At 44.9% G+C, this 22,557-nt stretch overlaps 1 protein-coding gene across 1 annotated transcript in view; it reads left to right on the top strand.

Annotated features, from left to right (window-relative positions):
* Positions 1 to 2,979: 2,979 nt before the first annotated feature.
* Positions 2,980 to 22,557, top strand: part of DIS3L (DIS3 like exosome 3'-5' exoribonuclease) — a gene marked incomplete at its 5' end in the record, with an annotated part of 42,825 nt that continues 23,247 nt past the window's right edge. The window contains 5 exons of the mRNA XM_081337570.1: positions 2,980 to 3,109; positions 5,252 to 5,405; positions 11,233 to 11,361; positions 16,435 to 16,570; positions 18,224 to 18,400. Coding sequence (XP_081193696.1) covers positions 2,980 to 3,109; positions 5,252 to 5,405; positions 11,233 to 11,361; positions 16,435 to 16,570; positions 18,224 to 18,400 — 726 coding nt within the window. The remainder of the gene's footprint in view (positions 3,110 to 5,251; positions 5,406 to 11,232; positions 11,362 to 16,434; positions 16,571 to 18,223; positions 18,401 to 22,557) is intronic.

The raw sequence follows: 22,557 nt of genomic DNA, 5'->3' as shown, positions 1-22,557 counted from the left end.
TGACTGTTCAAAGTGATTTACAACCGGTCCTCACATTTGATAATCATTGAAGCGGTCAATAGGATCACCTTTATTGTCACTTCTATTCTGTGAACACACTGGCACGCATTAAAAAGTGAAAATCTGAAAAAAAATCAAAATGATTTTTTTCAAGTTATCAGAACTCAGGCGCTTGGCAACCAGCATGTATTTACGATGGTTGCAGCCTCCTAGGGTCATATGGTCACTAACTGTGACCTTCCCAGCCAGCTTCTGACTAGGAAAGTCAATGGAGAAAGCTAGATTCACTTAATGGCCACATGAATCATTTAACAACAGCAGTGATTTGCTTAACAGCCATGGCAAAAAATGTAAAATCAGACACAAATCACAATAGGTTTGCTTAGCAATGGAAATTCTGATTCCAGAAGTGGTCAAAAGATACACACCTCAAAAAAAATCTCTTTAACACCCTTATTCTTCCCAACTCTATCCTTACCTTCTTGAATTACCTGTTTAAATTCCTGCTGAGTCTATTTCCAATATGTATCTTTCGGTTTCTCAGCTTCTGAGTGAATTTCAGACTTCTTAAAGCTTTTTATTTTCCCTTATTATGGGGATCATTTATGCCTGTATCTAATTTCTCATGTTCTCCCATTCTCTTCGACTTCTTGTTTAGGATTTCAAATTTCAATAGGCTGTATACTTTTTGCCCAGGCTGACTGAAGCTTGCCTCTCTGAAGTCTGTGGTTAATTCCCCTCAGATTTTCTCCCTCTTTAGTCTGAATATCAACATGATCTACCCATTTCTCCCAAGGCATCTGATACCATCAGGCTACTAATCACTCCTGTCTTTGGTCCGAATTAAGTCCAGGGTAGGTGACTCTCATTTCTTCTTCCCCTTCTGAAAAACGGTATTGTCAACAAGTGAAATGAGACTATTCTGTATCAGGATGGTAAGATTACCCCATATTGAAACTCACATTATGCTCCCAGCATGTTCCTCACTCTGAGTCATGTATATAAAGAAAAAACAGGATAAGAATTTTGTTATGTAAGTAAATATAATTTTTATGGTTTTAATGTTTTTTATTTGGGTATTTTGTTGTGTTATTTTAGGTTAAACCAGAAATTATTGACACATATAAGATTTTTTTTCTTCTTAATTTTGTATTTTTATTATTAATTTTTTTAAAGATTAAAATTTGTTTTGTAACAAAAACTATACTAAATTTTAAAACTGTGTTGTTTTGTGTTTTTACCGGTAATTATGTATGCTACTCAGACTCTCATATGTGAGATGGGCAGCTATATAAATTTTCCAAATAAATAAGCAATTCAAATTTATATAGCTGCTGTCCTCCGATATATGACTCTGGGCAGCTTACAATGAAAACAAAAATATAAACAAGAATAACACAACCATTTAAAAACATAAAAAAATCATATAAAAGCACATTTTAAAAAGCATAAAATACATAAAACTCACAGCTATTGTGCATCATTTATTTTATAGGACTTCTACTCTTTTGAAAGAGGAAAGGAAGGAACAAGACCAAAAGTAGAGAACAGAACAAAGTTGGAAGGGACCTTGGAGGTCTTCTAGTCTCAAGCAGAAGATACCATTCTGGACAAACGTTTCTTAAAAACCTCCAGTAATGGGGCATCCAGAACTTCTGAAGGCAAGCCATTTTACTGATTGATTGTTCCCACTGTTAAGAAATTTGTCTTTGTTGTTAGGTTGGGTCTCTCTTTGATTAGTTTCCATCCATTACTTCTTGTCCTGCCCTCAGGAGCTTTAGAGAAGAGATTGTCCCCCTCTTCTTTGTGCTGGACTAAGAGTGCTTCAAGGTCCATCTACAGATGGGATTAGTGGGGAAAGTGCTGCACTAGGTTGGATGCAGCATCTGAAGCGCAGTCTCACCTTGCACTGTAAAGAGGTATTCACTTCACTTTTTTGGGAAAACTATCCCTCTCTTGATGCAGCCTGCATTTGTTTTGGGTTTTTTTGCCTAAGTATAAACCTGACTTTCCTCACCCAAGTTGCATTTTGTTGGATAGCCAGTGTTTATGTCTGTTAAGGGCAGGGGTAGGGCAACCTTGGCTCTTTTATGACTCGTGGACTTCAACTCCCAGAATTCCTGAGCCAGCAGAGTTGAAGTCCACGAGTCACGAAAGAGCCAAGGTTGCCTACCCCTGGTTAAGGGGATCACGTGACCCCAGGACACTGCAACCCTCACAAACATGAACCAGCTGCCAAGCATGAGTTTTGATCACGTGACCGTGGGGATGCTGCAAAGGTTGTAAGTGTGAAAAACAGTCCTAAATCACTTTTTTCACTGCCGCTGTAACTTTGAACAGTCACTAATTGAACCATTGTAAGTCAATTACTGCCTGTATTCCAGGTGACCTTTGGGCGGCTCAGTAGGAAGGGGATGCCCGAGAAGGGGGGGGGAAAAACCAGGCTCCTGTCCTGACTTCACAGCGGGGGCCTCAGGTGCGCCCAGCCCACCTCGCAGGATTGTCGCTACGGGGAGTAAATAACAGGAAGACGAAGCACCATCGAGCTCTTGAAGGAAAGGCGGGGCGCAGAAAGGCGGAGAGCCTCTGGGGCTGAAGTGACCAGAGATCCGGCTTCCAACTCCGCCCGGCCTACCTCACAAGGTTGTCGTGATGGCGGGCGGAAGCGACAGGACGGAGCACCTCGCGGCCCGGCAATAACAAGGAGCCTCAAAACTCGCGCCGCCTGCCCGGGGAGCGACCCCTACCCCCCCCCACCCCGAGACGCCGAAGGCGATAACAACGCCCGGCTTCTCCCTCAGAAGTTGGCGGGAACCCTCACCGGAAGTGGCGACGCCCTTTTCGTGTGGCCCCGCCCCTCTGCGCGCGCCCTTTCCGTCAGCCCGGCCCCCTCCTCGGCGATGGCCAATCAGAGGGGCAGGAAGGAGCGCGGCCCGACAACGGAAGGCGGGACGGGCGTGGCCCCGCCTTCTAGCGGAGATGTTGCGGACCGAGAAGGTGCTGCTGCTGCGGAGCCTGCAGGGCCGCTCCGTGCGGGTCGTGCGCGAGCACTACTTGAGGCCCGACGTGCCCTGCGGCAGCGCCCTCTGCCGGGCGGGCTGCCCCCGCGGTGCGTGAGAGCGGGGGCGGAGCCTCGGGGGGAGGGGCGAGGCGGTGGCTCGGGGAATGCGTGGTCGTGTGAACGCCGTTCGCGGCCTTCCCCGGGCTGGGCGGGGCTTCTGAACGCCAGGGTGGGAATGGAGGGCGGGTTTTCTGTGTGTTCTCAGGATATTAGCTTCGTGGGGACAACGGGTTGTGTGAACGCGGCTGTCTGGTTGGAAGGTGGTGCGCGGTGGAAGAAAATCCCTGCCTGGCGCTGAGAGGCCTTATTTCAGACCAAAAGAAGGCGCTTAATGTCCAGTTTCGTTACTTCTTCTCTTTGAAGGGAGAGCCATCTTCGGGAGGAAAGTCAAAAAGCATTAAAAACAGGCTAATTGATTGGTGCCACCTCCTTGCTAGAGTGAGCTGCATTTCAGCCCTTTTCTTCCGGTTCCTGAAGGTGTCAGGCTTTGGGTCATTCCTAAGCAATAAATTCGGCCCAAGAAAGCAATAGGAAGAATTTATTCCAAGTTTTCGTTGCGGGTCTCAAGAGGAAGTGGCTTCATACCAAGCAGATGTAGCTGGAAGAAGGATCAGATTCAAAGCTTTGATTTTTGCACAATTAGAGGGCATGAAAGGCCTTACAAGCTGTACCGGTTAACCCATAAAAAGTACCTGATTAAGGCATAAGCAAGCTTTAATATATAACCAATAAACCCTCTTTTTGCTCTTGTATATTGCGATCATGCAATAACATGTAAGCTATAGACATTAGGAAGCCCAAATACCAGGATGTGTTGCACACACACGACCTATAAAAATCCTTGGGGGTTATACACTTCTCCCTTGAGAAAGTCACCTGCTTCGCTGGCAGCAATAAACCTCTGTGAAGCTGATCCTTCTCTGGAGGAGATCCCCTTATCTAAATCTCCAGCTTTTTGGGAATTTGAATTCCAAGGTGAACGGAACAACCATACAGGAAAGATTGTCATCCCTATAAGGATCTCACTTCAGCTTTGTGAAAATGAAAAGCTGTTTGAAAACTTAAAAAACGTTGCATGGAATAGCCAAGTTTTCCCCTGGGTTTCCCACCACCACAGCTGAATGTAAGTAAATTTCTTTGCCCTTAAAAGTAAATGAGTTGGTAGCCAGCACTTGGAAGTGACCTACATTTATTAATAAAATAGATACTATTAATAAAATTATTTCCAGATTGTTTCAACAATGTAGCCTCTTTCTGATACAAAAGGTCAGGGGAGAATGACATAAGAATGTCTCCCCCCCGGACTAAATGTAGTAAGTCAAGGACAGTTCTTCTGTTCATCTTTGCTTCCCAAAAGGATTTCATTCCAGCTTTCTCATGAGGCATTTATTTCAGTCTCTCTGTTTGCATACCCTGTTGCAACTCTTGATCTAAACTGCTTTAATGCTGTGAGCAGCATATCTGCTTTGGTTTTTTCATTAAAGAGCATGGCAAAGTCTCCTTATGGATACGGGTATTCCCAAAAGATGAAGCTTAGTTTGAGTGTAGCACCTTGTCTGACTCTTTAAAGCAACTGCATTGTTTTGTAGGACAAAGTGGCTGTTTTTTTTGACTCCCACAGCCCAGGATAAGATGCAGCTGTTTTAAATGCCACATGCTGCCCTTCTGTGTTTCAGTGCAAAATTTAGGATTGAATCCAAAAGACTGTTACACCCTCAGAAGAATTTTAAACCTCAGTTGTGCTTATAGCCAAATCCTCCTATTTTGTGAGTGTTGGTCTTGACGCTCACATTGAGAGCAGAATAAATCTCACCCCCCAGGATAGTTGTTAGGTGAAAATACTGGCTTCAATATTATTATCTAGGTGTAACTCCATGTGTTCAATACCTGTAATCATTGCCCTACTACCATTTCCATTTGTCGTTTTTAAAAAACCCAGAGGTCATTGCTAATCATGCTGTCCCTTGCTGTGTTCTCAAACTGGTCTCGGTTTTCAAGTTTTTGTAAGTTAAAAACTGAATAATTTTCCTCTATTGTATACTTTTACTTTACCTTCTCTCCCTTCTTCGGCTGTTTTCCCTTATCTCGTTTTAAATTGTAAATCCCTCAGGACTCCCTTGCCTGTCTTTTATCACATCTGACAACATATTTATATATGTTTATATAGCTAAATTTTGTTTTCTGCTTTAGATGGGAAATTGCTCTCTGATGATGTCACTCACTATGTTGTGCCTGATTGGAAAGTGCTTCAAGATTACCTGGAGATTCTGGAATTCCCTGAGCTGAAGGGGCTGGTTTTCATGCAGACAGCATGTCAAGCAATGCAGCAGCAAAGAGGCCGCAGGTATCTAGTTTTCTCCTAATGCAGTCCTAAGTTGCACCAATAGAGGCATAGCTTCAAGATCATGTGAACTTATAGCACTCTTTATTTATGTTATTTATTTTATTTATTTATCAAACTTCTTAACCAACCATCTCCGTCACAAAGGAGGTGTTTGCTGCATCAGTGAAGGGTGGTCACCGTAATACAAAAAAAGATGTTGAGACCCTAGAAAGGGTGTAGAGAAGACCAACAAAGATAACAAGGGGTCTGGAGGCTAAACCATAGGATGAATGGTTAAGGGAACTGGGTATATCATTTCTAGTCTAATGAAGAGAAGGACTAGGGGTGGACATGATAGCTGTCTTTCAGGACTTGAAGGGCTGTCACAGAGAAGATGGGGTCAACCTATTCTCCAAAGCACCAGAGGACAGGACAAGAAGCAATTGGGTGGAAGATCATTAAAAAAGAGATCCAACCTAGAACTAAAGAGAAATTTCCTATCAGTGTGAACAATTAATCAGTGGAACGGCTTACGTCTGGATGTTGTGACTGTTCCATCATTGGAGGTTTTTCGGGAAGTCATTTGTATAGGACATGGGTCGGCAACCCGCAGCTCTGGAGCCGCATGTGCCTTCCAGTCCTCCTCTGCCATTTGCAGAGAGAGAGAGAAGACAGAGAGAGGCACGTGTGCTTCCCTTCTCTCTCTCTCTCTCTCCGATCTTCTGCCTTACGCTGTCCTCCGACAAGCTGACAAGCTTATTGGGCAGGGCTCCTGCTTTTGCTGCGTCTCCACAGGAAGTGTATCTCTCTCCTCTCTCTCCCTCTCCCTCTCTCACACACACTCACACTCTCACCCTGAGTGGGGGAAGAGGACTGGCCAGGAGAGCCAATCCAATAAAAATGTGTGTCAGCTTGTCAGAGAACAGCGTGAAGCCAGCTTGCCAGGTGAACAGAAGATCGGAGAAAGGGAGGGAGGGAGAGGAAGAGAGAGAGAACTCATGCACAGCAGCCTCTATTTCTTTTTAATTAAACTTTTCAGTCAAGCCTCTCCCCTCCTGTGTGCACATGCGCACGCAGGTTTTGCAGCTCCCAGTGTTTTCTGTGGGAAACGGGTCCAAGTGGCTCTTTGAGTGTCTAAGGTTGCCGACCCCGGTATAGGACCTCCAAGGTCCCTTCCAATCTTATTCGGTGTTCTGCTTTTTGGTGAAGGTGTTGGAATAGAGAAATCCAGGTTCAGCTTTGCCATCAGCCTTACCAATTCACTGGCTTACTTTGGGCCAGGTACTGTTCCTCAGCCCCACCTACCTGACTAGGTGGTTGTGTGTGTGGGGGGGGGGTGGAGGGCAGGATGGGGTGGTATGTATGTGTTGCCCTCAGCTTCTGAAGGAAAGGCAGGGTGTAAATCCAACATCTTCTGTCATTTCAGTTTTCTCCTAGAATTGATGGATGTTTCTGTTTTCACACCTAGATCCCTAATCTAAAGTACTTCCGTTCATTGGCAATCTGTGCTACAGGTTGTTCCCTGATGATCAAGATAAACACGCATGCATCAATCAATCAATTCATAATATATTGTTATTAACAATTTTGAAAAATGAAGATTTGCAGACCCTTCTGTGTTTAATCTGCCTTGCAAATTAATAGACAGGCTTAAAATCTCATATTCTGTCAGATTGTAGTTAACAGATTTATTTCAGTTTTACAGTGGCATCGGAAAGGCCAAGGTATACAGAATCAGACTGTAAAAAGTATATTGCGGTTTTAGTGTTTCTTTTTTTAAAAAATCAATTGCAAAGGTTAATAATATGCGATTCTAGCGATTCTATGAATACATCCGTGCTCTTAAATACCCTTCAGACCCGAAAGGTTAATCAGGGATTTTTTTTTCAAGCCGACATTAATTATAGCATCATTATCTATGAATATATTCCAGAGTTAATGGAGGATTTTAATATAGCAAGTTAATAAAAATGCTTAAAATCTTTCTGCCACTGGTATTTTTTATTTTATTTTATTTTATTTTATTTTATTTTATTTTATTATTTTATTTTATTTTATTTTATTTTATTTTATTTTATTTTATTTTATTTTATTTTATTTTATTTTATTTTTTACTGTCGAATACTCCCTGGATTATGAAAATGATTCCATGTTATGCCTGTATAATACTTCTTAATCTTTTTCATCACACACAATCTACCATTTGCCCCCACTGCACAACCTTCCTGCAGTCTGACAGATGGGGTCAAATATGCCTCAATAGCCTGGAAGACATGGGTGTGATGGCACATTTCAGTGGCATATGTGAATTATTTGACTGGCACCTTATTCACATAAATTCTTCTGCGTAGTTTGAATATTTAATTTTTGGAATGGGATGCTCTTTTATTTAGATACACTTCTTACATTGCATTTTTATGAGTTTCAGTCGTGTTGCAAATTTAAGTAGATGAAGATGGATGAACGAGGTCTCTTAATCCTGGGTGGTCTGCTAATAAGTTGGGGGACCCTTAGGAAGACTCAGATCCCAGTCTTTCTTCCCCAATGAAGTTGTGGTTGGCGGGGAGGAAGCCACCGTCCTTACTTTTGGTGTGGGGCCTAAAAGAAAAGTGGGCTTAGGCAATCCAAGGGCAATGGAACCCAATAATTATAAAATGAGCGGGAAACATTGGTTGCATGAGGGTTTGTTGAGTGCCACGTGCTCAGCCTGCTTTGTAGCTGTATGTTTGTTGAGCCAAAGTGCTGGGATGTAATTTAAACTACGCTTCGCCCACATTCCCATTTTGTTGCTTTTACATATAGAATTACACATAGAATCATAGGGCTAGAAGGGACCTTGGAGGTCTTCTAGTCCAACCCCCTCACCAAAGCAAATGGGTGTCTAATCTTTTCTTGAAGACCTGCAGAGATGAAGCACTTACAGCTCCAGAGAAGCAAATGGTTCCATTCACTAATTCTTCTCACTGACAGGAAATTCCTCCTTAGTTTTTTCATTAACGAGGTAGAATTGGACAGTCGTTTGTCCGGGATGGTTATAGGGCAGGGGTAGGCAACCTTGGCTCTTTTATGACTCGTGGACTTCAACTCCCAGAATTCCTGAGCTAGCTGTGCTGAGGGGAAAGGGAGAGGTTTCCAAGCTGAGCCATGGTGGCTCAGGAATTCTGGGAGTTGAAGTCCACGAGTCATAAAAGAGCCAAGGTTGCCTACCCCTGCTATACGAGTTTCCTGATTGAGCAAGAGCCTTCAAGGTCCCCCCCCCTATATTTTCTTTTGAGAGAGGGCATCAGAATTTCATTTTTTAAATGTGAGCCAGTGTGTTCGTAGAAGAAAGTGATAATAAAGCTTATCTTTATCTTATCCTATTATTATTATCTTTATCTTATTCTATTATTCTGTGTTCTATAATTCAAGAGTTTCAAAGTTTCCAACGGGTACCCAAGAGGGGAATATGCACATAGGCACAAAGTCCTGTCACTACTTTAAATGAAGTGAACCCAGTGCTGCTGTCTACAGAGTTGCTGTAGGCTACTTCGGCCAAAGGCACAAGCCCTGCCCTTTTGGTCTGCTGATGAGACCCACCCAGAAAATAAGCCCTAGCATGATTTTTAGCATGCAACTGATATAAGCCCTACCCCAAAAATAAGCCCTAGGCAAGAGCCCACCCACTCCGTCCCACCGTCTGGTTGCTCGCTGCCGCAATGGTGACAGGAAGCCACGTGTCACACTGGTGCCACTGGCACGAGGTGAAGTGAGGCTGGTGCTGGGGGTGTGTTAAGCTGCCCGCCCACCTCTTCCCTTCCCCCCCCCACCTGAGCCGGACTGCCATGGTATGGAGGGTGGTGTTCTGTCCCATCCTTCGTGAGTCCTTGTTAGTCACAAGGACCAACCCTCTTCCAACAAGTAGGCTGGAAATGCAGGAAAAACAAACCCCTTTTAATGTTATTTACAGACCTGCGAAATGTTCCTAAAGCAAAGGCAACCAAAACACGATTCAAACAGAGAAATTGTTCACAGGCAAGGCAATCAGAACCTGATCCCATGAAACTTGAGTCCTCGGCAAGCCACCCCACTGCCTCCCTCTGCCCTGCTCTTGTTGCCTTTCGGCGTTTGCGAGCGTCTGTGATGTCTTCCAGCTGTGAGAGTCTGACTCAGCTTCCCAGCACAGTTGGGTCTCTGCTTGAGCTCAAGTGGAGGGGCCAGGCTCTTCCATCAGATTGTAAGTCCTGGAGCTCATCAGAGCCTTCCTCCTCCTCCTCCTCCTCCGATGGCTCTCCAGGCCCTTCCTCCTCCTCCTCCAATTCCCCAGACTCAGCTGCCGGGGTCACTGGCTGGCATGGAATCACAACACATGGATGGGGGAGGCTCGGTCCCCTTACCAGGCACCCTCCCCCCCCAAATAGGCAGGGCAACCCCAGAATTCTCAACAAGATGCTCTTCCTGGGGGAAACGTCGCAATCTGCCTCTTGAAGGGAAGGCTCAGTAAAGGAAGGCTGGTGCAGAAAACACTCTGGTGCTTTTGTCGGCAAGCAAAGCTTGCCGCTCCTTCATTTACTGACGGTTTGGTTGGATTTAAATTGATTTCATTTCATTTATAGGACTGCCCTGTTGCAACTACAGGTAGTCCTTGACTTACAACCACAATTGATCCCCAAGTTTCTGTGGCTAAGTGAGACGTTTGTTAAGTGAGTCTTGGCCCGATTTCCGACCTTTCTTGCCACGGTTGTTAAGTGAATCACTGCAATTAAGTTAGTAACACAGCTGTTTTAGTGAATCTGGCTTCCCCATTGACTTTGCTTGTCAGAAGGTCACCAAAGGGGATCACATGACTCCGGGACACGGCAACCGTCATAAATATGAACCAGTTGCCAAGCGTCTGAATTTTGGCCGCGTGGCCACGGGGATGCTGCAGTGGCCATAAGTGTGTGAATAAATAATAATAATAATAATAATAATAATAATAATAATAATAATAATAATAATAATAATAATAATAATAATAATAATAATAATAATAATAATTTTATTTATATACCGCCCTTCTCCCGAAGGACTCAGGGCGGTGAACAGGGCAAATGTATAAAATACAAAAATACAAAAGTTAAAAGGAATTAAACATAATGCCCAAGGTAAAAGCAATAAATACAAATATTAAGAACAATAAAAAACCCAAGCCAAATGGTCATAAGTCACTTTTTTCAGGGCCATTATAACTTCAGTTGGTCACTAAATGAACTTTTGTAAGTTGAGGACTATCTGTACATGACTCTGAGTGGCTCATTAGCAGACTTGGGCAAACACTTTTAAAACATGCCCAGCTGCAGCCTCGGCTGGCAGGAACAGCCCTTCCATTGACCGCACAGACTGGCAGACAGAAAGTGGTCCCGGCGTTCCGGTTGGCAGGCAAAGCAGGGACAGGAGGGGTGGCTGGTGAAATGGCTGGTAGGACAACACCTGGCCAGCCACCTGTTCCTCTGTGAAGCTGTGGATGCCCTCCGATAAATCAGTGCCACAAGATGAAAGGCAGATATAAAACAGAGCACAGAAGAAAACCCATTCAAGCAACATTGTCAGGTTGCATAATTCCTTTGATATAGCTGTTCAATAATTTCAAGGTACTACATTGTTTGTAAAAAAGAAAAAAAGCTTTGCCACTGCTGTTCTTAGCGTAGTTTAACATATTATCTGAAGGCCCGTATATATCCAGATCTGGTGGCAGCAGAAGAACCGTTGGGGGTGGCTGCAAATGATTTGAGCAGGAAGGTCTAAATATGAGGGATGGCTGTTTCGGGTCTTAAATAATAAAGTTGTTCTTCCTCAAACCGTGTCTTGTCTTGTACTTCTTCTACAGGCAGTACAATAAGCTGCGGAATTTAGTGAGGGATGCCCGTCGTGATTGCATTATATTTTTTAATGAGTTCCAGCTGCTTTCTTATTTGCCACGAGAGCGGGGAGAATTGCTGGAGAAATGGCAGACGAGGTACGTGCTCCACATAACACAGTCCTGAGCCGGGCGACTTTTCTTGAGCGATGACATGTTCACAGTCATTGGCCCAGCCCAGACCTGGCCTGTGTGTGTGTGTGTGTGTGTGTGTGTGAGAGAGAGAGAGAGAGAGAGAGAGAGAGAGAGAGAGATCATTGTCTTATACATGCAGTCCTTGACTTAACGACCACAATTGACCCCAGAATTTAGGTTGCTAAGTAAAACATTTCTTAAATGAGTTTTGCCTCAGCTCGCGACTTTTCTCACCACGTTTGTTCAGTGAATCCCTGCAGTTGTGAAATTAGTTACACGGTTGGTTAAGTGAATTTGGTTTCCCCATTGACTTTGCTTGTCAGAAGGTCACCGAAGGGAATCCCACGACCCCGGGACACTGCGACCGTCATAAATATGAGACAGTTTTGATCACAGGAATGCTGCAACAGTTATAAGGGTGGAAAACGGGTCGTCAGTCGCTCTTTTCAGTCTAACTTCGAACAATCGCTATAAGAACTATTGTAAGTCGAGGGCTACCTGTACTTGCAGTCACAGATTGCATCAGCAAGGTTTGGCGTCTGAGGGCTCAGTTTAATGTTTTGGGAGCGGTTTGAAGGCTACACGGGGTTGGGGGACAACGGTGGTGGGTTAACTATGATGTTCATCCTTAGGGTAGGGATCTGGCTGGGGAATTCTGGGAGTTGAAGTCCACAAGTCTTAAAGTTGCTAAGTTTGGAGACACCTGCTTTAGGATTTCTCCTAGGCCTTGTTTCCTTCTCCCCTCCGCACGGCAGCTCTTTGATTGTGTGACAGTTATATCCGGAGCTGTGGTCTCCCTGTTTCTTGTCCAGCCCTCCGGTGAACAGAAGTTAACAAGATGGCTGCAGAAAGAAGTCTGGTTATCAAAAGTCAGGGAGATGGAGCCACCCTCAATAAGGCTGGCAGGTCGAAATGGATGAGCTCGTAGGAATGGACCTCCCCAATTTACCTGAGCAAGATTTGAGCAGCCACGGCCAGTGGAAGGTTATGGAACAGTGGTTCTAAACAAGTGGTCCGTGGACTCCTGGGGGCGGGCGTGATGTCATCACAGGGGGTCTGCAAAGACTTGAAGAAATGTTGATGTAAATCGAGTTAGGTCATGGTGGTCCATGGCCACGGAGGTTATTTAAAGGGGGTCCGTGAAGAAAAGTGAAGAAAAGGTTGAGAGGTAACCACTGTATATATGGTTTTTAACCAAATCATTTCATTTTATTAAATTTATATGCCGCCCTTCTCCCTGAGGACTCAGGGCGGCTCACAACAATAAAATTTTAAAAAAACATAGAGTAAGAAAATGTAAAAGAGAATTAAACAATAAATACAAAATTACAAAACAATTTAACCCAGTAAAAGCCTAATTAAAAATCGTAGTCATCCAGGCCCGCTTGTTGGAACAACCACGTCTTCAGGTCACGGCGGAAGAACCGAAGGTCAGGGGCCATCCGCAGCTCCGGAGGCAGTTCATTCCAGAGGGTCGGCGCGCCCACAGAGAAGGCTCTCCCCCTGGGGGTCGCCAGCCGGCATTGCCTGGCCCACGGCACCCTGAGGAGGCCGACTCTGTGGGAGCGAACCGGGCGATGGGAGGTTGACAATGGCAGCAGGTGGTCTCGCAAGTACCCCGGGCCTAAGCCATGCAGGGCTTTAAAGGTTATTACCAGCACCTTGAATCACACTCAGAGGGTAACCAGAAGCCAATGCAGTTCGCGCAGGAGTGGTGTAACATGGGAGTACCGAGATACTCCCGTAAGCACCCGCACGGCCGCATTTTGCACCAGTTGAAGCCTCTGGGTGGTCTTCAAGGGCAGCCCCATGTAAAGAGCATTGCAGTAATCCAGGCGAGAAGTGACGAGGGCGTGGGTAACCGTGCATAGGGCATCTCGGTCCAAAAAGGGGCGCAACTGGTGCACCAGGCGAACCTGTGCGAAGGCCTCCCTGGTCACGGCCGTTAGATGATCTTCCAAATTAAGCCGTGAATCCAGGAGGACACCCAAGTTGTGAGCCCTTTCTGAGGGGGGCAATACCTCCCCCCCATCAAAAGAGATGGAACTTGTTGGACAATACGAGATGCCGGTATCCACAGCGACTCGGTCTTGGAGGGGTTAAGCCTGAGCCTGTTCCTTCCCATCCAGACCCGCACCGCCTCCAGGCACCGGGACATCACATCAAGGGCATCACTGGGTTGGCTCGGGATGGAGATGAACATTTAGATTTAGATTTTATTAGATTTATATACCGCCCTTTCCCGAAGGACTCAGGGCGGTTTACAGGGCATTTTAAAATCACATCAATATAAAATACAAAGTTAAAAGAGAATTAAAAGATTAAATTAAATTATCCCTGAAAATAAAACCCCAGTTAAAATTCTCAGCCTGGGTATCATCCGCATATTGGTGATACCTCACCCCAAAGCCACGGATGATCTCACCCAGCGGCTTCATATAGATGTTAAACAGGAGGGGGGAGAGAACCGACCCCTGAGGCACCCCACAAGTGAGGGCCCCCAGGGTAGATCTCTGTCCCCCTGCCAATACAAAGCGAAGGTTGGAGACAGGACGGTAGTTATTCAACAAGGCCGGGTCCAGAGCAGGCTTCTTGAGGAGAGGCCTCACCACCGCCTCTTTTAAGGCGGAGGGGAGGACACCCTCCATCAAAGAAGCATTAACAACTGCCTGGAGCCAGCCCCCTGTCACCTCCCAGGCAGCCGAAACCAGCCAGGAGGGACATAGGTCCAGTAAACAAGTTGTAGTGCTCAGTCTACGCATGATCCTGTCCACATCATCCAGAGTCAAAGGGTCAAACTCACCCCAAATGGTATGCCTTCTCCACTCCGCCGGATTCCGCCCAGTCGGAGTCCAAACCAGTCCGGATCTGAGCGATTTTGTCCTGCAGATACTGTACAAATTCCTCAGCCCTACCCTGCAAGGGGTCATCCCTCGGTCCCTGATTAAACAGGGAGCGGGTCACTCTAAACAGGGCGGCTGGGCGGTTATATGCAGACGCAATGAGAGCGGAAAAGTAAACACGCTTTGCCGCTTCCATCGCCACTAGGTAAGACTTAAGATAAGTTCTTAGCTGTGTTCGATCAGATTCGGATCCGCTGGACCTCCAACAGCTCTCTAGGCATCTTTTCCGGCACTTCATCTCCCGGAGCTCCTCGGTAAACCAGGGGGCCACCCGGGGTCTGCGCCAGGTCAGAGGCCGCAAAGGCACAACTCGATCCAAGGCCCCAGCAGCCGCCCTCTCCCAGGCTTCTACTAGGGCCTCGGCAGAGTCGTGGGCAAGGGAAGCAGGAAATGTCCCAAGCTCCGTCTGAAACCTTTCAGGGTCCATCAGGCGCCTGGGGCGGAACCACCTGGTCGGTTCTGCCTCCCAGCGGCGGGGGGTGGCGTACTGAAAGTCTAGCCGGAGAAGAAAATGATCGGACCATGACAGGGGTTGGATGGACATGCTCATATTTGAGGAGACAAAGGACATAAGACAGACTTACAACTCTTCCTTTAGCGACTGTTCAAACAGAACTGGAAAAAGTGACTTACACTTTTACCTCACACTTACAATCGTCACTCGATCAGATTTTGGGTGTTTGGCAACAGGCATGTATTTATGACAACTGCAACCTCCTGGCGTCATGTGGTCACCGATTGCAACTTTCCCAGCCAATTTCTGACAAGCAAAGTCAATAGGGGGAGGTTGGATTCACCTAACGACAAGTGTGATTCACTTAACTGTCACAGCAAAAAAGGTCGTCAAATTGGGTGTGACTCACTTAACAACTGCCTTCCTTAGCAGCAGAAATTCTGGGCCCAATTGCGGTCATAAGTCGGAGGCTGTCACCAGTTGTATAAGAAAGCAATCAGTATCTTTGTCCGCTCATTAGACGAACAGCCTATTGGAATCCTTACGTTAAAGGAACATACTTCATGCGCATTCAGAATCCAAAAATCAATATAATAAATATAAATTAATATAATAAATAATATACAGAGTTGTGGTGGCAGAGCGGTTAGAATACAGTATTGCAGGCTGACTCTGCCTACAGCCAGCAGTTCGATCCTGACTGGCTCAAGGTTGACTCAGCCTTCCATCCTTTTTCCCGAGGTCAGTAAAATGAGGACCCAGATTGTTGGGGAGCAATATGCTGACTCTAAGCCGCTCAGAGAGGGCTCTAGAGTGCTATGAATCAGTATATAAGTGCTATTTCTATTTCTATTGCCATGACGGTGAAGTGGTTAGAATGTAGTATTGCAAGCCAATTCTGCTGACTGCCAGTGGTTCAATTCTCACCCGCTCAAGGTTGACTCAGCCTTCCATCCTTCTGAGGTCGGTAAAATGAGGACCCAGATTGTTGGGGGCAGTAGGCTGACTCTGTAAACCGCTTAGAGAGGGCTGTAAAGCACTGTGAAGCGGTATATAAGTTCAAGTGCTATTGCTCTTGCTTTTCTCCTTCCTTCCTTCCTGAACTGTGCCCACTGCCAGCAGTTTGATTCTGATCAGCTCAAAGTTGGCAGCCTTCCATCCTGCCAAAGTCAGTAAAATGAGGACCCAGATTGTTGGGGGCAAGATGCTGACTCTCTAAACCGCTTAGAGAGGGCTGTAAAACACTGTGAAGCAGTACATGTTCAAGTGCTACTACTATTGCTAGAAATTAATATTAAAATAAATAAAATATAGCACTCTATTTGAACAAAGCAAAGAGCTGCCGACGTGGGTTCTGATTGGGCTGACACAGAAATAGGAACTGCATATTCTGGCGCTTATGTGTTTTACTCTATTGTTAACATATGGTCTTATTACTGTTTAGTATTTTATAGTCTGGATTCCGATAAGGCCTAATCAATGAAGTATTACAGTAAAGTAATGTGAAAGGAACCCCCTTTAGTTTTCAGTGAACCCTTCAAGGACTGCATAGAATAGTCTTAGATGGTTGTGGCACGATTTCAAAAGGCAGACATTAAGCCATACAACTTGTGGGATCAGAGCAAAATGAGAATTTGTAACATGACATCCAAAGATAAATGTGAACGCTGATCCTCCTAGGAGTATTTACAATGCCGCCGTGTGGTACTATAATCACTTTTCGGGCCAGATGCCCATTGTCATGGTAACCGAGGACGAAGAAGCTATACAGCTGTTTGGCAGTGAAACAGAAGGCGTCTTTGTGATCTCCTTCAAGGTAATGTTTTTGTGCTGTTCTTTTAAGTAATTCACTTAACTAGTTTGGGACTGATTAGGACCTGGATTCAGAGTTTTGATGGCTGCCCCCGCCAACACCTGGCCGAACTTCGGGAGCTCAGCATCAAAGGCATATTTAATGCCGTTCAAAGCATCCTGGATTCACCCCATCATATTTTAGTCCGGTTTTGCTAACAACTGGCACTTCCAGCTTTTGGCAACCACTGGTTCGCCTAACAATGGTGGCATTCACCACGTGGACCACTGTTGCCAAAAAAAAAAAGTTGTAAAAGTCATGTGACCGTTGATGACTATCATGGGCAGGTTCCCATGATGGTCCTAAGTGGAGGACTATCTGTAATAGACTTTCCAGTTCTTTATTTTCTCATCCACAAAGAGAGCTACTGTTTCAGATCTAGATCTGTCCTTTTAGAAAGGGAGAAAGGTGGTGTTTTGTTTTTTTCCCCTACAAAGAGCCATTGGCCCCCTTTGGAGTCACTCCTGATGTTGGGGGGATCCGCAACCGCATTTGAGGGCAAAGAGGCAGCTGCTGCATTTCAGAACTGCGTTTTGTGCTCTCCACCACCTTAGCTTCCTATTGGCTGCAACGGGAGGCCTACTTCCCGTAGGTACCACCAGCCCATCAATTCCAAAAGCCTTTGTGACAGCCTTCGTAAAGATGCCCTCCGTCTCTCTAGAAAAGGGAGTTGCGTGTTCTGCTGGGTTTTAAAGTTCGTACACAAAAGAAACAACCTTGTTTTGATAGAACCAGGCAGGTAGCTCCCCCCGTGTGGACATGGGCCCAACTCCTGGCCACTGGGCATCTCAACTCCCTGCAGAAAAGTAGCGGACCCCTCACTCTCTTCACTTCAGCCACTCCAAGTGCAATTACAGGCGGCCCTCATCCTACAACACTTCATTTAGTGACTGTTCGAAGTTAACAACAGCAACGAGAACAGTGACCTCCCATTTTTTTTCACATGACCGTTGCAGCATCCCCAGGGTCATGGGTTCATAATTTGGGTGCTTGGCACCTGACTCATATTTATGACGGTTGCCGTGTCCCCACCAATTGCATGGGATTCTCTTTTGCGATTTTCTGAGAAGCAAAAGTCTACAGGGAAGGCAGATTGGCTTGACAGCCCTGTTACTAACTTAAGAACTGCAGAGATTCACTTAACAACCGTGGCAAGAAAGGTTGTAATGCGGGGCAAAATGCACTTAACGTATGTCTTCCTTAGTAACAGGTTCAGCGGTGGTCATATAAGTCGAGAGCTACTGGTAACCGGTCTTCTTAGGCCTTGTAATGACCTTGGAGACGAGAGGGGACAGATGTACTTTCAGATTTGCAAGATTACATTAATGCAGGGGTCTTCAAACTTGGCCCTTTTATGACTGGTGGACTTCAATTCCCAGAATTCCTCAGCCAGGCATGGAGTTGAAGTCCACCAGTCATAAAAGGGCCACGTTTGAAGGCCCCTGTATTAATGTAATCTTACTGTAAAATAGAACTGCTTCTTGTAGATATGTTTCTTGTCTGATCTTCCTTGCACAGCTGACATCTTGCAATTAATGAAGTAAATCGGTAGGTGGATGGGCAGATGGTCTCCAACACCAATCTTTTATTTTACTTTATTTTTGTCTGTGCACCCAGAATTACTTGGACAACTTCTGGCCCGATTTAAAAGCCACTCACGAGCTTTTGGATTCCATACTCCAGTCGCGACGAGAACGGGAAAACGAAAGCCATGAAAACAGTGGGAAGGAATACCCCGAGCATCTCCCTATGGAAACCCTGGAAGCTGGAATCAAATCAGGACTCTACGTCCAGGTAACGTTTACAACGCACGCACAGACAACTGAAATAACAGAGAGGAAATTATCTATTTCTGACACACGCCCAAAAGAGGCTTGACACAGAGTCTTTTAGTGTGAGCTTACTTTAAACTTCCCAGCATCTTTCTTTAAAATTTGTAGACCAGATCTGGCAATCTGGCCAAGTAGGTTGATTTTGCTAGAGTCAGCTACAAATACCCAAAGACCTATACAGAATAATAAGCCATGCAGGGTTGTTGTTGTTTTTCTGGAAATAATGGTGGAAATGAAGAGGGTTAGAGATGTCAAAATGGGTATGGGAAATCCCTAAAAATAGGAGCACTTGATGTGTGTTAAATCTCTTGCTCTTTTCTCTCAACAGTATAAAATGGTGATTGTGGGCCAAAAGAGCCCAGATTCTTGCTGCCATGTCTATGCTGGCCTTAGTAGAATAACAGAATTGGACGAAAAACCAAAATCCACAAAACAAAGATCTAGAGTGTTTAGCAGCAATTTATTTTAGATAACTTGTAAGTGGCCTGACAACTAGCAATAAAAAATAGCCGTTTATGACTCTTAAAAATGACATAGCGAAGCAACTGTAATAAAAGGAGCACAGCTGGCCAGATAAAACGAATAACGTATGGATTAACTGATGGTATTTGTTTGCCACCAGTGAGTCTTCAAAAACGGGGGGAAAGCTAGTAGGAAGGAGGCCAGTTAGATTTATTAAGCCACGAGGTGGATATCGGCAGCAAGAGCCAGCGTGGTTCACTGCTTAAATTAAGAGCATCAGAAGTTCATGTTCAAATCTTTTCTCACTATGAAAATTCATTGACTTTCAGTCTCTAGTCCAGCCTAGTCTCAGGGTTGTAGTTGTAGGGAAAATTAGAGGTACAGGTTGCCTCAATTTAACAACGGTTCATTTAGTGACTGTTCGAAGTTACAACAGGATTGAAAAAAGTGACCGTTTTTCACACTTATGACCGTTGGAGCATCCCCAGGGTCACATGACCAAAATTCAGCCGCCATTAGCTGACTCATATGTATGATGATGGCCGTGTCCTGGGGTGATGTGATTCCTTTCTGCGGAGCTTCTGACCAGCAAAGTCAACGGGGAAGCCAGATTCTCTTATAACAACCATTTTACTAACTTAACAACTTCAGGGGTTCACTTAATAACCATGGCAAGAAAAAGTGATAAAATGTGCAAAACGCATTTAACCAATGCATTCGCTTAACAACAGAAATTTTGGGTTCAGTTGTGGTCCTAAATTGAGGACTACCTGTATTGCATTCACCTAGAGCAGAACTGCCCTACCTAGGCCGCTTTAAGGCTTGTGGATTTCCATTCCCAGAATTCCCCAGCCAACTTCCAACAAGTTGAAGGGAGGAAGCTGGATTTGCTTAACAGCTTTGTGATTCACTTAACAACCATGGCAAAAAATGTCATAAAATCAGATGCGACTCACTTAACAACTGCTTGTTTAGCAGTGAAAATCCTGGTCCCAATATAATAATAATAATAATAATAATAATAATAATAATAATAATAATAATAATAATAATAATAATAATAATAATAATAATAATAATAAATGTTTCACATTTAATATCTGAGTGCAGCAAAATCACACAAACTGATTACAAAGCTAGACATGACTGAGTTGCTAAACTAATCCACTGGGCATTGTGTAAAAAATACGACTTGCCTGTGTCCGAAAAGTCGTGGGAACATAGGGTGGAAAAAGTTGTTAAGAATGAGAGGGTGAAGATCTTGTGGGACTTCCGAATACAGACAGATTGCCATTTGGAACACAACACGCCAGATATTGCAGTCATAGAGAACTGAAGCGTACAGTTAATTGATATCGCTGTACCGGGAGATGCGACCTGGCCATCAAAACTGCACGATTATGGATGAAACGTGTAACAGTGATACCCATTGTCATAAGGGCATTGGGAACTATGTCCAAAAACTTGGCAAAACACATCAAGAAATTGCAGGTTCCTGCAATAACTCCAGCAAAGCTACAAAAAACTGTGCCACTCGGAACATCTTACATTTTAAGGAAATACCTGGTTGATACCTAGGATGCTGGCAGCAACCCGTGTCAACCATTAATGCCAGTCAATTTGAATGTTCAGTTGACTGAGTTTCATGTTTTATGTATAAAAGCTTTATAATAATTTCATTTCATTTCATTTCATTTATTGGATTTCTATACCGCCCTTCTCCCTAGGGACTCAGGGCGGTTCACAGGGCATATATAAATAGGTATACAAAAATTAAAAGAGAATTAAACCATGCCCAATTAAAATACAGCAATAATAAAATAATAAAACCAATTAAAAAACCCATATTCCCCTTCAGGCCAGACCAGCTAACTCGAACAAGTGGGTCTTCAACCCACGACGGAAGGATCGGAGGTCCGATGCCATCCGGAGCTCAACCGGCAGTTGGTTCCATAGTGCCGGGGCACCCACAGAGAAGGCCCTCCCCCTGGGGGCCACCAGTCAACATTCCCTGACTGGAGGCACCCTGAGGAGGCCCTCTCTGTGGGCACGCACAGGGCGGAGGGACGCAGTGGCTCAGTGGGTTAGGGCACTGGGCTTGTCGATCAGAAGGTCGGCAGTTTGGCGGGTCGAATCCCGAGTGCCGCATAGCAGAGTGAGCGCCTGTTACTCGTCCCAGCTTCTGCCAACCTAGCAGTTCGAAAGCACGTAAAAATGCAAGTAGAAAAATAGGGACCACTACAGTGGGAAGGTAACAGTGTTCCGTGCTCCTTTGGCGTCTAGTCATGCTGGCCACATGACCACGGAGACGTCCTCGGACAAGCGCTGGCTCTTCGGCTTTGAAACGGAGATGAGCACCGGCCCCTAGAGTCGGAAACGACTAGCACGCATGTGCAGGGCAACCTACCTTTACCTTTACCTTATGCCAATGGTGTTCAAGTGGTGCTCCAGTTGTTTTGGGATTGCATCCAAGGCCCCAAAACAACTGGAGCACCACTTGAACACCATTGGCATTGACAAATTTGCCATTAGTCAATTGCAAAAGGCGGCCTTACTAGGAACTGCTTCCATCCTGCGACGAGATCTGTGATACCATCAAACATCCACATCTGCCTTTCCCAGGTCCTTGGTAAGGACTTGATAGGTAGACAAAAATGCCAGATCCAGTCTGAACATCTGGCTGACTGTGGGATGATCAATAAGAATAAGAACAACAACTTTATTGTCACTTTGAATGTACACCAGTCGGCATACATCAAAATGAAATTTCGTTGCATGCAGCTCTCAAAGGGCCACCACCTCCGATAGACGTTGAAGACGGCCTGTATTAAAAAGACTTGAGCTCAGTATCCCAGGGTTTCTCATTGTCCCAGATCAGGAGCAACTTTGCTTTGCTGTATGTGACTGTTTTTTCAGAAAGTATTTATCTGTCTCGTGCACTAATATAAATGGGCTTGTAAAAAATCTCAGCATTCTTCCAGGCACCACTTAGACTTGGACTTTAAAAAAATGTCAGCCAGCAAATCCAGGCAAACAAAAATAAATACAGACTGTCATTCATTTCCATCTTGTGGACGGCTTTCTTTAGTATTCGAATCCTGAAGCAATCTGTATATTAAGTATTTTCAAAACCCTTCACATTTCAGTTCTTCATTTGTCTTAGACTGAGGATTTTCACTCACTTCCTGATACTCTGTACAATAGAGGGAAAGAGCTGCTCTTATCCGTAGAATTGAGAAAAACCTCCATTTACAGTATATAATCACAGAACTGAAATAAACCAAGGCTTATCCACGCACAATTCTTAAACGCTAGTTTAAAAAAAACACAACCCAATGCAATCAAAACAACCCCTCCCAACCCACCCAAAAAGCTTTAACCTTTTTACAGGTCCACCATATGTGAAAGTACGTTGCATCTTCACCACCACACCTCCAACATTTAGGCTGGTAGTTCGGATACATACTTGCTAATTTTAACCCAATGCAATCCTAGGCTGCATTAATAGAGGGATAGCATCAAGGTCACGTGAAGTATTAGGACAGGGTTCTTCAAACTTGGCCCTTTTAGGACTTGTGGACTTCCAACTCCCAGAATTCCTCAGCCAGGCAAGCTGGCTGAGGAATTCTGGGAGTTGGAAGTCCACAAGTTTGAAGA

Source organism: Vipera berus (assembly GCF_964194415.1).
Source record: "Vipera berus genome assembly, chromosome: 12".
Classification (NCBI taxonomy): domain Eukaryota; kingdom Metazoa; phylum Chordata; class Lepidosauria; order Squamata; family Viperidae; genus Vipera; species Vipera berus.
The sequence above is the reverse complement of the archived record's forward strand: the minus strand, read 5'-3'. Positions and strand labels throughout refer to the sequence as shown.